Here is a 15155-nt window from a genome sequence, read left to right on the forward strand (position 1 = left end):
TTTTACATTCTTACTTAAACACTTCTTTTCACCTGCCTTCATGGCCCAGTGGGCAGTGAATCACTCTCATACATACTTTTCTTCAACTGAATACTTACGTGATACAGAATACAACCACTTTTCCCCTCTCAATTGGTAACCTGTGACATTTTTTGTTTCTGTGTTTACTGCAGAAACTCTTAATAGAGACAATTTAATATAATTTATAAACATATTTTATACTCACATTTGCATAATTGTATAACATAAAAATAAAAATCAGAGATGGTAAATGTAGTTTTCACTGATTCCTTGATTAATTTATGCTTACTTTCCAAGCTCAATGCTCTATCAATAATAAAATAATGCTTCCTATGATCTTTTCTCTAAAAACTTTATTATCACTTCTAGAACATGATTGGTGTTGCTTTTTTATGGGAATCTTCTGAATCCATCCCCTCCATCCACCTGTCCATCTCCATAGCCATCGGGTCTTAAGTCATACTCACTAAATCTCTCATCTACAAAACTATCTCTCTTGGCTTGTCTTTATGGCCAGTCTCCCTCTCAAATCAATTCTCCACTCTGTCAGAGTGATTGTGATATTTCCAAAACACAAATTTGATTGCCCAGCCCCTACTTACAAACTATAAATAGCTTCCCATAGCAAAGGTACTTAAACCCTGGAGAGTATCACAAACTTGTTAAGCAATTAAAAATACAGATAAGCAAGGATTCTGATTCAGAAGCTTTGGGATAGGCCCTGGGCATCAGATTTATTGGTTTTAGTTGGTTTAGTTTAGCCAGAGATATGAACAAATACCTTCATGACCAAGACAATGACGATGATGATTATAATAATGACAATAGCTGTTATTTATTAAATGCTTGGGTTCCCCTGGTGCCTCAGTGGTAAAGAATGCCTGCAGTGCAGGAGACGACGGTTTGATCCATGGGTCAGGAAGATCCCCTAGAGAAGGGAATGGCTACCCACTCCAGTATTCTAGCCTGGAGAATTCCACAGACAGAGGAGCCTGGCGGGCTACAGTCCACAGGGCCTCAAAGAGTCGGACACGACTTAGCAACTGAGCACAGGGAAAAGGAATAACGTCCCTTCCTTTGAAATTTTACCATGATGCTTGAAACTAGAAGAATACTAGCTACCACAGGGCCCAGAGTTAGAATAGGTCTGTAACTACCTGTACTGGGAAAAAATGTTAAGACCTTGAGGTTTTCAATATTCTTGAAAATAGAGAACACTGTGTCCTGTTCATTCCAATAGTACCCGGCATTTTGGTACATAAATATAAGCCGAAATAAAAATGAGCTGGGACTGAAGAGGTAATAGAATTATCCCAAAGATTATACTGGCCTTGACTCCCTGTATTCTAGAATAATGGGGAAAAATTGGAAGGATGTGCCTTTATTTTTTTAAGAAGGGCTGGAAGGGTTGAAAGAGCATGAAAAAGACTTGGAATGGGCTGTTATCATCATCTGTCCCTGAGGGTGATGTTTTATAGCTTTAGGTACATGCGCCTGTCTTCATTGTCCCAATTACAGGAAGTCCACCAGATCTAACAGAAGGCCACAGAGGAGATTTCACAGGCATCATTTGGTGGTTTGTTTGCCCTAGCTTAAAGAAAGTACCTCTTTCTTAAGGAGGATGTGGAGAGTTGTGTTTAAGAGAATAAACAGTGGAGTCAGACCAACCAGGATTTGAATGAATCATAGCTCCCAGACTAAGCTAGCTAAGTGACCTTGAACAAGTCACTTAATCTCTCTGGACCTCAGTTCCTCATCCATGCAATAGGAGTAATATGACTTACACCTCATAATAGTTAGACAATTAGGTGAAAATTGAGATAAATGTATGTTAATAGTTGACACATAATTGACTCAATAAGAAATAAATAGTATTATATCTTATGTTTTCATATTTGCTGTAAGCACCTTGCCAAGCCCATAAAAAGTTTAATAAATATTTGTTGGCTGCTTAACAATTAGCATTAATACATCTTTATTCCTTTCTGATCTTTTGTCCTTTAGAATTTAAATTTTTAATAAGACAGAGACAATTTGGTATAATAAAGCACAAAAAGACCACTATAGCTAATATTTGTATATTAAGATAATTGGACTTTTCCTTCAGTATAGTTTATTTCATCATGCACTGTGTGAGAACATTTTTCACTTCAATTTAGTGACAAAAATATTATACAGTAGACACTCTCAAAATATACTGAACTTTATTTGCTCCTTTTAATTAATAAAAATATATTTAAAGCATAGATACTTAGTGAGAAAGTCAACAGAAAAGCACTCTGAACTTGGCTGATACTTCTGGGTCTTAGAAACTCTTTGCATCATACTGGCTTCAATCACCGCACAGTGACTGTTGATTCAGAGTCTCTGATTCTAAACATGTTCTCTTGAGATGAACAAAACTATATTTGGAAAATAGCATTAACTCCCAAGTAAAAGTGAGGTTCAAAAATAGTATTTCTTACAGTACTATTAACATTTTGGGCCAGATAATTCTTTGTTGTACATCACAGGATGTTTAGCACTATCCTTGGCCTCTACCCACTAGATGTCATCAGCATCCTCCCATCCCAGTCGTGACGATCAAAACTGTCTCCAGATATTGCTAAATGTCCTATAAGGGGATAAATTTGTCCCTGGTTGAGAACCACTGCTCAAGAAAAACAGACTGTGGCTAAATGCAAACATTTATATAAAATGTTTAATTTACTACCCAATGATAATGCCAACCAGGATTTATATTAAACCATAAACTCTATTATCATAATAGAACATAGCAGTTAAACTTTAGGAGAACGAATCTTAAGCGTTAGATCTGAATTGGTTATTCTGATCTTATATCTATTATATCAAACTAGAGATATATTATTTCAATTAATTTTAAGACTTTAACTCATTTGTTGATATCAAAAAGAGAACTTGATGCAAATTTAAAAAATTCACTATCCTCCAATCAAGATCAAGTATCCACATCTGTGCCAACCATCAATCTCCATTAGAGATCTGAGTAAAGCGATCAAATTAGAAGATATCACAGCCTACTTGGTCATGCATAGAGTTCGTTTCTTTAATAACTGGTTTCTTAACAGCTGGTTAAACTAGTGATACTGAAACTAGTTAGGATTTGGGACAAGTCACCCAACTTGAACTGAAGTTTATCTTTGTCTCTACAATGTAACATTTCCCTCCTGGTACCCTTTGGTGACATTATTGGTATAGTGTGGCTTATCCTTCTGCCTGTTCTTTGAATTCTATTTCAAAATGTTATTTACACATCTGTTAGTGTGCTATGTACTGAAAATTGAGTAGAGGAACACCAGCCACAATGCACATCATTTCCTTTGCCTCAAAAACTGAGAGGAAGAAAACAATGGGGTGCCATTTTAGACATACTGAGCTAACAAAAAACAAAACCATTTTAGGGGGGGGGTTGGTTATTGTTTCTATTAAAATAATACTCAATGCCAGCCGAGGCTGTAGTGAAAACAATACAACTCTGCTGATGCCAGAAAAGCATAAAGAGCCATAAAAATATTTATGTTTTTTGACCCTGTCATCCCATTTCACAGACTATCCTAAGGAAATAATTCAAAGTCGGCGGGGGGGAAGGTGGTGGGGGTGGTCAACAGTGAAGAAACAGTTAAGTAATCTTCTCAACAGATTAAACAGCCATAAAAGTGGCAAATATAAAGGATATATAGGAACATACTCAATATTGAAAAGTGATAGCTATGAAGTCCTATACTTCCATTATGATGCCATGGATGAATTCAAGTACCAAAGAGGAATGTGGTGACCACCAGGAAGAACTTCGGATGAGTGCATAATTATTCTAAGTTAGTGTAAAACTCTCGGAGAAGGCAATGGCACCCCACTCCAGTACTCTTGCCTGGAAAATCCCGTGGATGGAGGAGCCTGGTAGGCTGCAGTCCATGGGGTCGCTGGGAGTCGGACATGACTGAGCGACTTTCCTTTCACTTTTCACTTTCATGCATTGGAGAAGGAAATGGCAACCCACTCCAGTGTTCTTGCCTGGAGAATCCCAGGGATGGGGGAGCCTGGTGGGCTGCCATCTATGGGGTCGCACAAAGTCAGACACGACTGAAGCGACTTAGCAGCAGCAGCAGCAGCAGTGTAAAACTCTTCAGTATATTTTACACACGAGTAGATATTGCTAATTTTAAAGTTCTCATTTAAAAAAATTCACTCTCAGAAAGATCTGCCTTTAGCAAGAAAGAGTAATCAGCAATTAAGAACTGTACTTTTGTGTACATCTATATTCTCAAGACTAATTATTTCATTAAGAATGTTTTCCTCAAAAGTGAAACACCATGAGCAGAGGCAATAAGCCTTGCTTCCTGCTGTGAACCTCAAAATATAATGGTGAAATGGAATATAGAGATGCCATTCAAGAGTCTTAGGCAGAAAGGGGTTCTTAAAGAACAGTTGTAGAAAATGGATGTCAAAAGCACACTTGACGATTTAAAAATTTTTTCCTGATATGAACGATAACCAGGATTTACTTTGGGGGTTTTTCATGATTTAATTTTAAAATAGATATGGAGATCTCTTTTCCTCTCCCCACCCCCCGCCATGAAAACTAATTTGCTCTGATTCAAGACAGGGACATAGGAAGATCCTAAACTCACCTCCTCCCATAGACACACCAAACCTACAGCAATACATGAAACAAATTCCTCTGAAAAAAAACCTGGCATAGCAACATCTTCACATAGGACAAATGAGAGGGGAAATTACATCATAGTGGGTAGGAAAGGCTGGGACAATGATCTCACCATAAACCCCAAATCCAGCATGGTGATACACAATTGGGAGGGAATCCAAAACCTGGAGCTTCTTTCTGAGGACCAAAGGGTTCATGCCCTACATCAGGCACTCCAACCTCTAAGACTGGCACCTGAGAAATAAACTCTCCAGACATCTGGTTTTGAAAAACCATGGGGCTCACACCCATGAGACCCAAGCAGCTGATACAAACTGAAGTTTGGCTCTTAAGGGCTCATATGCCATCTCCAAAATATACTAATAGTTCATGCAGCTCAATATATTAAAAAAAAAAAAAAACACCCAATCCAAAAAAAATGGGCAGAAGATCTAAATAGTCATTGCTCCAAAGAAGACATAAAGATGGCCAAGAGGCCCATGAAAAGATTCTCAACATCACTAATGATTAGAGAAATGCAAATCAAAACTACAAAGAGGAATCACCTCACACCAGTCAGAATGACCATCATCAAAAGGTCTATAAATAATAAATGCTAGAGAGGGTATGGAGTAAAGGGACCCTCCTATACTGTTGCTGGGAATATAAACTGGTACAGCCACTATGGAGAACAGTATGGAGGTTCCTTAGAAAACTAAAAATAGAGCTACCATATGATCCTGCAATCCCACTCCTGGACATATATCATATATGTGGAGAAACCATAATTCAAAAAGATATAAGCACCCCAATGTTCACTGCAGCACTATTTACAATAGCCGAGACATAGAAACAACCGAAGTGCCCATAAACAATGAATGGATAAAGAAGGTGTGGTACTATATATACAATGGAATATTATTCAACTATAACAAAGAATGAAATAATGCCATATGCAGCAACATAGATGGACCTGGAGATTGTCATGCTGAGTGAAGAAGTCAGAGAACAACAAATATCACATGATATCACTTCTATGTGGAATCTTAAAAAAAGGGGAAGAAATAAACTTATCTACAAAACAGAAAGAGACACAGATGTAGAAAATAAATTTATGCTTACCAGGGGGTGGAGGGAAATAAACTGGAAGATTGGGATTGACATATACACACTATTATATACAAAATAGGTTAACTAATAAGGACCTACTGTATATCACAGGGAACTCTACTCAATACTCTGTAATAGCACCTATATAGGGAAAAAGTCTAAAAAAGAGGGGATATGTGTATATGTATAACTGATTCACTTTGCTGTACACCTGAAACTAATACAACATTGCAAATCAACTATTCTCCAATAAAAATTAATTTAAAAAATCGAAACTACAATGAAATATAACCTCACAACAGTCAGAATGACCATCATTAAAAAGTCTACAAATAACAAATGCTGGAGAAGGTGTGCAAAAATAGGAACCCTTCTACACCGTGGGAATGTAAACTGGTGCAGCCACTATGGAAACACTATGCAGATTCTTAAAAAATTGAAAATAGATTTACCACAAGATCCAGCAATTCCACTCCTGAGTATTTATCTGAAGAATGCTGCTGCTGCTGCTAAGTCACTTCAGTCGTGTCCGACTCTGTGTGACCCCATAGATGGCAGCCCACCAGTCTCCCCTGTCCCTGGGATTCTCCAGGCAAGAACACTGGAGTGGGTTGCCATTTCCTTCTCCAATGCATGAAAGTGAAAAGTGAAAATGAAGTCGCTCGGTCATGTCCGACCGTCAGCGACCCCATGGACTGCAGCCCACCAGGCTCCTCCGTCCATGGGATTTTCCAGGCAAGAGTACTGGAGTGAGGTGCCATTGCCTTCTCCATATCTGAAGAATACAAAAACACTAATTCAAGCTATATGAACCCCTATGCTCACTGAAGCATCATTTACAACAGCCAAGATATGAAAGCAACCTAAGTGTTTATCAATAGATGAATCAATAAACAGGATGTGGTATATGTGTGTGTAGATACATATATATACATAATATATATAACATAGATATATATACATAATACACATATGTTATATATATATCTCTCTCAGACATTAAAAAAGAATGAAATCTTGTCATTTGACCATTTGGGACAACATAGATGGACCCACAGGGTATTATGCTAAGTAAAAGAAGTCAGACAGAGAAAAACAAATACTGTACATGGAATCTAAAACACAGAACAATTGAACAAACATAACAAAATAGAAAAGAGTCATGGATTTAGAGAACAAACAGGTGGTTGCTGGAGGTAGGGAGTAGGGGGGAGGAGTGAAACAGGTGAGGGAAATTAAGAGATACAAAATAGCAGCTACAGAATAAAGAAGTCATGGGATGAATTGTACAGTATGGGGAATATAGTCAATGATTATGCAATATCTTTGTATGGTGACAGATGGTAGCTAGACTTATCATGGTGATCATTTTGAAATGGACAGAAATATCAAATCACTGTGCTGTATATCAAGAACTAACATAGTGTTGTAGGTCAATTATATTTCAACAAAGAAAGAAACAAATTCATAGAAAAAGAGATCAGATTTGTAGTTACTAGATGTGTCGGAGAAGGCAATGGCAACCCACTCCAGTACTCTCGCCTGGAAAATTCCATGGACGGAGGAGCCTGGTAGGCTGCAGTCCATAGGGTTGCGAAGAGTCGGACACGACTGAGCGACTTCACTTTCACTTTTCACTTTCATGCATTGGAGAAGGAAATGGCAACCCACTCCAGTGTTCTTGCCTGGAGAATCCCAGGGACGGGGGAGCCTGGTGGGCTGCCGTCTCTGGGGTCGCACAGAGTTGGACACGACTGACGCGACTTAGCAGCAGCAGCAGATGTGAGGGGTAGGGGAAGAGGAATTGGTTGAAGGCAGTCAAAAGATACAAAGTTTCAGTTATAAAATAAATAAGTATTAGGAATATAATATACAACATGGTAAGTATAATTAATACTGTTGTACATTATATATGAAAGTTGTTAAGAGTAAATCCTAAAAGTTCTCAGCAGAAGAAAAAAATTTTCTATTTTGTTAATTTTGTATCTATATGAGATGATAAATGTTCATTGAACCCACTGTGGTCATCATTTCATGATGCATGAAAGTCAATAATTATGCTGTATACCCGAAACTTATACAGAGCTGTACGTCAGCTATACCTCAATAAAAAATCTGAATAAAACCAGAAAGGAAAAAATATATACACCCTCCAGAAAGATTTTAGGCTTGTTACTATGCTGCTGCTGCTAAGTCACTTCAGTCGTGTCTGACTCTGTGTGACCCCATAGACAGCAGCCCACCAGGCTCCTCTGTCCCTGGGATTCTCCAGGCAAGAATACTAGAGTGGGTTGCCATTTCCTTCTCCAATGCATGCATGCATGCTAAGTCGCTTCAGTCGTGTCCAACTTTGTGCGACCCTATGGACAGCAGCCCACCAGGCTCCTATGTCCATGGGATTCTCTAGGCAAGAATACTGGAGTGGGTTGCCATTTCCTTCTCCCCCTGTTACTATAGATGTATGAAATTTATTACCAAAAAGTGGACAGAAGATCTGAATAGACATTTTTCCAAAGAAGACATACAGAAGGCCAAAAAGTACATGAAAAGATGCTCAGTAGCACTAATCATCAGGGAAATGCAAATCAAAACCACAATGAGATACCATCTCACACCTGTTAGAATGACAATTATCAAAAACACAAGAAATAAAAAGTTTTAGGGAGGATGTGGAGAAAAGGGGACCCTGTGCACTGTTGATAGGAATATACATTGGTATAGCCACTATGGAAAATGGTATGGAGGTTCCTAAAAAAATTAAAAATAGAATTACCATATGATCCAGAAATTCGACGTCTGGGTATTTATCCAAAGAAAATGAAAACACTTACTGAAAAAAAAAAACCACGTATACCATGTTCACTGCAGTGTCATTTATAGTAGCCAAATTATGAAAACAACCTAAGTGTCTGCTGATGTATAAATGGATAAAGAAAATGTGGTATATGCATACAATGGAATATTATTCAGTGATAAAAAATACAAAAAAATCCTGCTTTTTGTGACAACATGGATGGACTTTGAGGGCGTTATGCTAAGTGAAATAAGTTAGACAAAGAAAGACAAATACTGCATGCTCTCACTTACATGTGCAATCTTAAAAAAATCAAACACCAAACTCATAGATACAGAGAATAGATTGGTGGTTTCCAGAGGCTGGGGGAGGGAGATAAGAATGTGGGCAAAATGGGTGAAGGTGGTCAAAAGGTCCAAATTTCCGGTTATGAAATAAATAAGTCATAGGGGAATGATGCACAGCATGGTGATTATAAATAGCAATACTATACTTATTAGTATTTAAAAGTTGCTAAGAGAATAAACCTTAAAAGTTCTCATTGATTCCAAACATTTTCTAACTGTGTATGACAGATGTTAACTAGACTTATTATGGTAATCATTTGATAATATATACAAATATAGAGTCATTGTGTTGTAGACCAGAAACTAATAAAATGTTGTATATCAATTACACTTCAGTCTAAAACATTTTTTAAAGTAAAATAGATATGGAAACATAGGGTATCTACCCTCTTTCATACACTATGTAATTCAAGAAGAACCATGTGCTTAGCACTATGAAGGATAGAAAATAGGCATAAGATGTGTGGTCCCTGTTCTCAAGAAGATTCCAAGTTAGGTGGAGAGACATGCAAAAAAAAAAAAAAAAAATCAGGAGGATACACGCCTGAACTCAGTAAATGGTTCAGTTTAAGAGATTTAGAAAATATACGGAGCAGGGAGAACAGGAGCCCAAACACCAAGGTAAGTTTAGATCTTGATAAGGAAGTATGGCACTATTAAAGTTTTCTAATAAGATGAATGAAATTATCACATTTAAACCCCCTCAACTCCCCATAACTCCAACAATAAAATCTAAATTCCTTAGTAGAGTTTTTGAGACCATGGCAAGATCTGCCAGTTCCTTACATCTCTAACATCACTATTGCCACCTAGTGAAATCCCCCACCCGCTGCCATGGTGAACTCCTCTGCGCTCTCTGAAGATGTCAAATTCCTTCCCCCTTCAGGATTTTTGAACATGCTGTCACCTCTGTTTGAAACACCTGATTATCCACCTCTTCTTTCATATCATTTCTTTCACAAAGCTCATCAAACCCATAATTCCTTCTTTGTCTGCCATCTATTAACATATAACATCCACAAAAGCAGGGGCCCTTACCTGTCTTGTTCACCACTATGTCCCCAGCACCTAGCCCAGAGTCTAGCGCTGTGTAAGACAGAAAAAGAAGCTTCTGAAGAAGAATAAATAGGGAGGTTGTGATTAACTATAAAGCATGGAAAATGAAAGTGAAAGTCGCTCAGTCATGTCCAACTCTTTGCGACCCCATGGACTAATACACTCCATGGAATTCTTTAGGCCAGAATACTGGAGTGGGTAGCCTTTCCCTTCTCCAGGGGATCTTCCCAAGCCAGGGATTGAACCCAGGTCTCCCTCATTGCAGGTGGATTCTTTACCAGCTGAATTACCAGGGAAGCCCAAGAATACTGGAGTGGGTAGCCTATCCCTTCTCCAGCGGGTCTTCCCAACCCAGGAATCGAACTGGGATCTCCTGCACTGCAGGCAGATTCTTTACCAACTGAGCTATCAGGGAAGTCCATAAAACATGGAAGGGCTACGTTAAGAATTCATGCAAAATAAGCCAAGGAGATCAGAGATTAGAGATGAGGGTCAAAGAGAGAGAGAAATTCAGATGAATCAGTAGGTGGGGGAGGAAGTGCTAGATTCACTTTCTGGGGCATGAACCAACATGACATGCAAATGTTCAGAATATACATGAAGAGAGATTATGGCTAGAGACAGAGATTTGGGAGCTGTCAGCACTAAGGAGATAAATGAAGCCCTGGGACTAAATAAACTCTAAAAGGGAGAGTGCAGAAAGAAAGGACTGAAATGCTGAAGCTGGAACCTTCAATAAAGCCTAGAGTTAGGTGACAGGAAGAAGGAGGGAAACAAAAGAATTCACAATATGGCACAGGAAGAATGCCAATCATGCTAGAAGAATTTCACAGAATGGGTGTGGAGTAGTGTTTAACCAAGAAGCCAAGGAGGATGGAGACTAGGGAACGGCCATTAGGTTTTTGCAAGAGACCACTGAGAACCTTGAAAAGTCAGATATTAGTGACAGAAGCAATTTAAGTGGTGGAGACTACCAATGGGGATAGATGTTTGTCAGCAATGGAACCATTTGGGATGACATTTCACTTTTGAAAGAAGCTGCTGATAATATAAGACTCCCAGAAAAAGGTAGCCTGAGTCAAAGTGTTAGGTAATGAAGAAAACATTAGCCTGAAATCACTGCACTCAATCCATTCAACTGCACATTACACAAATAGAAAAGCCAGTAACTTAAAAGGAGAGAAATCCAAAACAAGACACTGTGGGCAGAGATGGCATGTACACACAGCAATATGGGTGAAATTCACAAACAATCTGGAGAAAAAGAAACCTGACCTCAAAAAAGCCAGACATAGAAGAGTATATCTTGTACGATTCCATTAACCTACAATTCAAAAACAGGACAAGTTAACTGATGCTGTTAAAAGTCAGGATAGTGGCTGCCTTTGGGGAAAATGAGTGGAAAGACGCCCAACAGAGGCTTTGGGTCCATGGATCATGTACTTTTTATTAACATGGCTGTCAGTTATAGAGTGTGTTCAATGCTGTACACTTATGATGTGTGCATTTTTCTGCAGGCATATTTCAGTAAAAAGTTTAAAAACCTCAAAAGCAAACATGAGGAGCCTCATTAGACTAAAATAGTGAGACACTCTCAGGCCTTCTTAAAACCGAACTCATTTTTTAGTTCCCCAACCAGGAATGGAACTCAGGCTCCCTGTAGTAGAAGTGGAAGCGTGGAGTCCCAACCACTGGACCACCAGGTAATTTCCTAAATAGAACTGAGGGATGAGAGGAGGCCTGCACAGTCTTCTCTCTACTGAAGAGTTGAGAGCAGCAGGTACACAAAAAGGACAGAAAGAAGTCACCACCGAGATGCCCAGTTTCTCAGATAACGTTTGCCTGTGTCTTAAGGCTTTGATTTCTGACAAATTTTCATTGTTAATTTTTGCATATTTGTTGAACCTGGAGGGTTAAAAGCATAGGAAAATGCTTGAAATGTTCCAAACTGACCTACACAAATGATGTGACTTGAGCTAAAACCAGAACTTAAGAAGTGAGGCAGGTAGAGGTGGACCACTGCTTCCCTTGGGCTGGCAAGGCCATAAAGCTCTCCAAATTCATTATTTCTCCAATGGGATCATTTTAGAAACCATGCCATTTTTTCACCTGCTTTAAGCATTCATCTAAACAAGAATTGCCATCACATCTGAACCAAAATAACAATCCCAAATGAGTAATCCTGAGAAGTACCCATCTTGTTCCTCACCTATAATTGCTTATATTGACTTAATCTAATTTTACTAATTTAAAAGTTATTCAAGTCAGTTAATTTTTTATGCCTGGAAGAAATTCAAAAGTGATTACACACAACCCTTACTGTGCTTTGGAACACATCCCTACTGTTTAAAAACATTCACGAGAGATGGTCTTGTAGCTAAGTACATAAGGTCCCTCCAGCTCCCCAGGCCTTGCAATCTTTTATCCCCAAAGCATAGAAATGAACATGATGACTTTGTTCCCTCTTCCTTCCATTAATTGTTAATTGATGCTTATTATATTACGGCTATCTCCAAGTCTCTTTGGAGAATCCAAAATACACAAAATGTAATCCTGTGCTTACCAGTGAACAGGAAAAAAATCAAGACCATGATCATCGTGTACCCAAAGTACAAAATGATGCTTGCAATGTCTGTGATTTTAAGTTTAACGAAGAAGTAGTAGACTGCATAAGCAAAAAAATAAACAGCTGTAAAACTGCTGGTAAGAAAGGCTCTCCACCACCAATGATAATCCTGTGAGAAGAGGTAGAAAAAAACAACTTTTTAGATGAAACTCTAACTATACATGGGTTAGTAATTATAATAAGAGGCAACATAAAATAGGCTCTATAGGATTATGGATTAAAAGAAATAAAAGAGGAAGTTTCATAAGAAATCTAATTTCATATGTACAGTCTGACTAATGTACATCCTGCTTGGGGCGCCCTCACAATGATAAACTCTTGGTTTCCAGGGGGACCATGTGTGCCCTCAGGGACTGTACTTCTAATATGCACATCCTTTCTCTCTAGACGCTGCCTCAGCCCTGGAAGGTTTTCACGTCAGCTTCAATTTACTGGCCAGAGTTGTGCTGGGCCTGAATTGATGCCTCAGTTCAGGTAAAAAAGGTTAGTAGAGAAATTTAAGATAGATCTTTTTTCCCCCTTACAGTTTTATTGAGATATAATTGATATACAGCACTGTCTAATTTTAAGGTGTACAATATAATGACTTGACTTAACATATCATGAAATGATTATCACAGTAATTTTACTGAACATCCATCATCTCATATAGATACAAAATTAAAGAAATAGAGAAAAATATATTTTTCCTCGTGATGAGAACTCTTAGGATTTACTATCTTAACAATGGTCATAAAGAGCACACAGCAATGTCAATTATATTTATCATGTTGTACATTACATCCCTAGTACTTGTTTATCCTATAACTGCAAGTTTGTACCTTTCAACCACCTTCATCCAATTCTCCCTCCCCCTAACCCTTGCCTCTGGTAACCACAAGTCTGATCTCTTTTTCTACAAGTTTGTTTGTCCAAGATAGACCTTTATGGTTAATGGGAATTATTTTAACTGGCTAAATTCATGACCCATGGAGTCATGACAGAGGTCAATAATCAGGTTAGTCACACCCTGCCCGTGGGTCCTTCCTGATAATAAAATTACCATAAAAGCACCATGGTCAAGGGCCAAGGGGATAAACTGTGCAGAAAAGAGTTAACATAGCAGGTCTGAGGTTGCCATCTTTAGAAAGGTCTGCTTACAAGGTTGACTCTTGGCTTAATACCTGGGAAGTTAGCATTTAATCATTCCCTGACTGATAAGACTGGTTTTCTATACCTAGACTGTACAAACTATGTGATCCGTGGCGAACACGTGCTGGAAAGTTTGGAGTTGTTAGGCAGAGTGTGCCTGTGTGACTAGGTCCCAATAAAAACCTTGGCTATTGAGTCTCTTGTGGGCTTTCCTGGGCAGACACACTGCACATATACTACTGCATTTTTTACTGCTGCAGAAGGAGCATGCTGGGTGTGTTCCCTCATGAGGGAGAGAAAACACAGGAAGACTTCACATGGGTTTTTTTTCCAGGTTCCACCTGTGTCTTTTTCCCTTACTAATCCTGTTGTGCATCCTTTTGCAGTAACAAACCTTAGCCAAGAACATGTCTATACGCTGAGTCCCATGAGTCCTTCTAGTGAGTCACCAAATATGTGGGTGGTTTTGGGGGCACTCAAACCTTTCTAAGAAATATATGTGTGTGTGTGTGTATATATATATATACACATAGATCTTATACCTATTAATGTTTTATTAATGATTGTTACAGAATTCCTATGACAAAATGTATCATAGAATGAATGAGTACCTAAGTATAATATGTACATAATTATATATCTTTTACATTTATTCCTATAGCTCAAGAAAAAAAATGCTCTAAGACATCATGTATATAATAATCATTCCCGAAACTCTCTTGTTACCTTTAGAAAGTTACATTAAATTACCAAAATAAGAGAGATCTAGAGGATTTAAGAAAATATGTTCACCACTAGCTCAGTTACTCAAAATGACATCAGGAAAAACTGAGGCTGGCATTGGGTAAAAAGAATTATATATGTCCATGGTAACCAAAAGGCAACAAAAAGAAAGAGAAAGGGCCTTTAGCAGCAACCTCAAGCCCATAAAATATAATCCTGGCCTAAGCTACAAGAGGAGAAGGCAATGGCACCCCACTCCAGTACTCTTGCCTGGAAAATCCCATGGACGGAGGAGCCTGGTAGGCTGCAGTCCATGGGGTCGCTGAGGGTCAGACACAACTGAGCGACTTCACTTTCACTTTTCACTTTCATGCATTGGAGAAGGAAATGGCAACCCACTCCAGTGTTCTTGCCTGGAGAATCCCAGGGATGGGGGAGCCTGGTGGGCTGCCGTCTATGGGGTTGCACAGAGTCGGACACGACTGAAGTGACTTACCTTACCTTACCTTAAGCTACAAGAAAATGTTAATTGTTAAAAAGAAAACATCATCGAATCAGATGTTTTATGTCAGAACTATCAAATCAGTTCCCTGTGTTTTCCTATGTTAACTGAATACTATACAGAAATTATAGTAACTAGCCAGAGAGAAACTGCTTTCTCCTGAAAACTTTCTATCAAAGTAG

General features: G+C 38.5%; 1 protein-coding gene across 15 annotated transcripts in view; it reads right to left on the bottom strand.

Moving 5' to 3' along the window:
- The window catches only part of LOC147341293 (transmembrane 9 superfamily member 2-like), an 81409-nt gene that overhangs the window by 4618 nt on the left and 61636 nt on the right, over positions 1 to 15155 (bottom strand). For 9 of the 15 annotated variants that reach the window (XR_015159581.1, XM_086389075.1, XM_086389077.1 and 6 more), the window contains one exon: positions 12555 to 12726. The exons of the other annotated variants lie outside the window; for them this stretch is intronic. Coding sequence is in view for 8 of the 9 variants with exons in the window: in XM_086389075.1 (XP_086245201.1) it covers positions 12555 to 12726 (172 nt within the window). In the remaining variant the exon portion in view is untranslated. The remainder of the gene's footprint in view (positions 1 to 12554; positions 12727 to 15155) is intronic. 15 annotated transcript variants of the gene reach the window in all.

The sequence above is a fragment of the Bos grunniens genome, chromosome X (genome assembly GCF_055505025.1).
Source record: "Bos grunniens cultivar Pamir isolate PY7600 chromosome X, Bosgru_T2T1.0, whole genome shotgun sequence".
Classification (NCBI taxonomy): domain Eukaryota; kingdom Metazoa; phylum Chordata; class Mammalia; order Artiodactyla; family Bovidae; genus Bos; species Bos grunniens.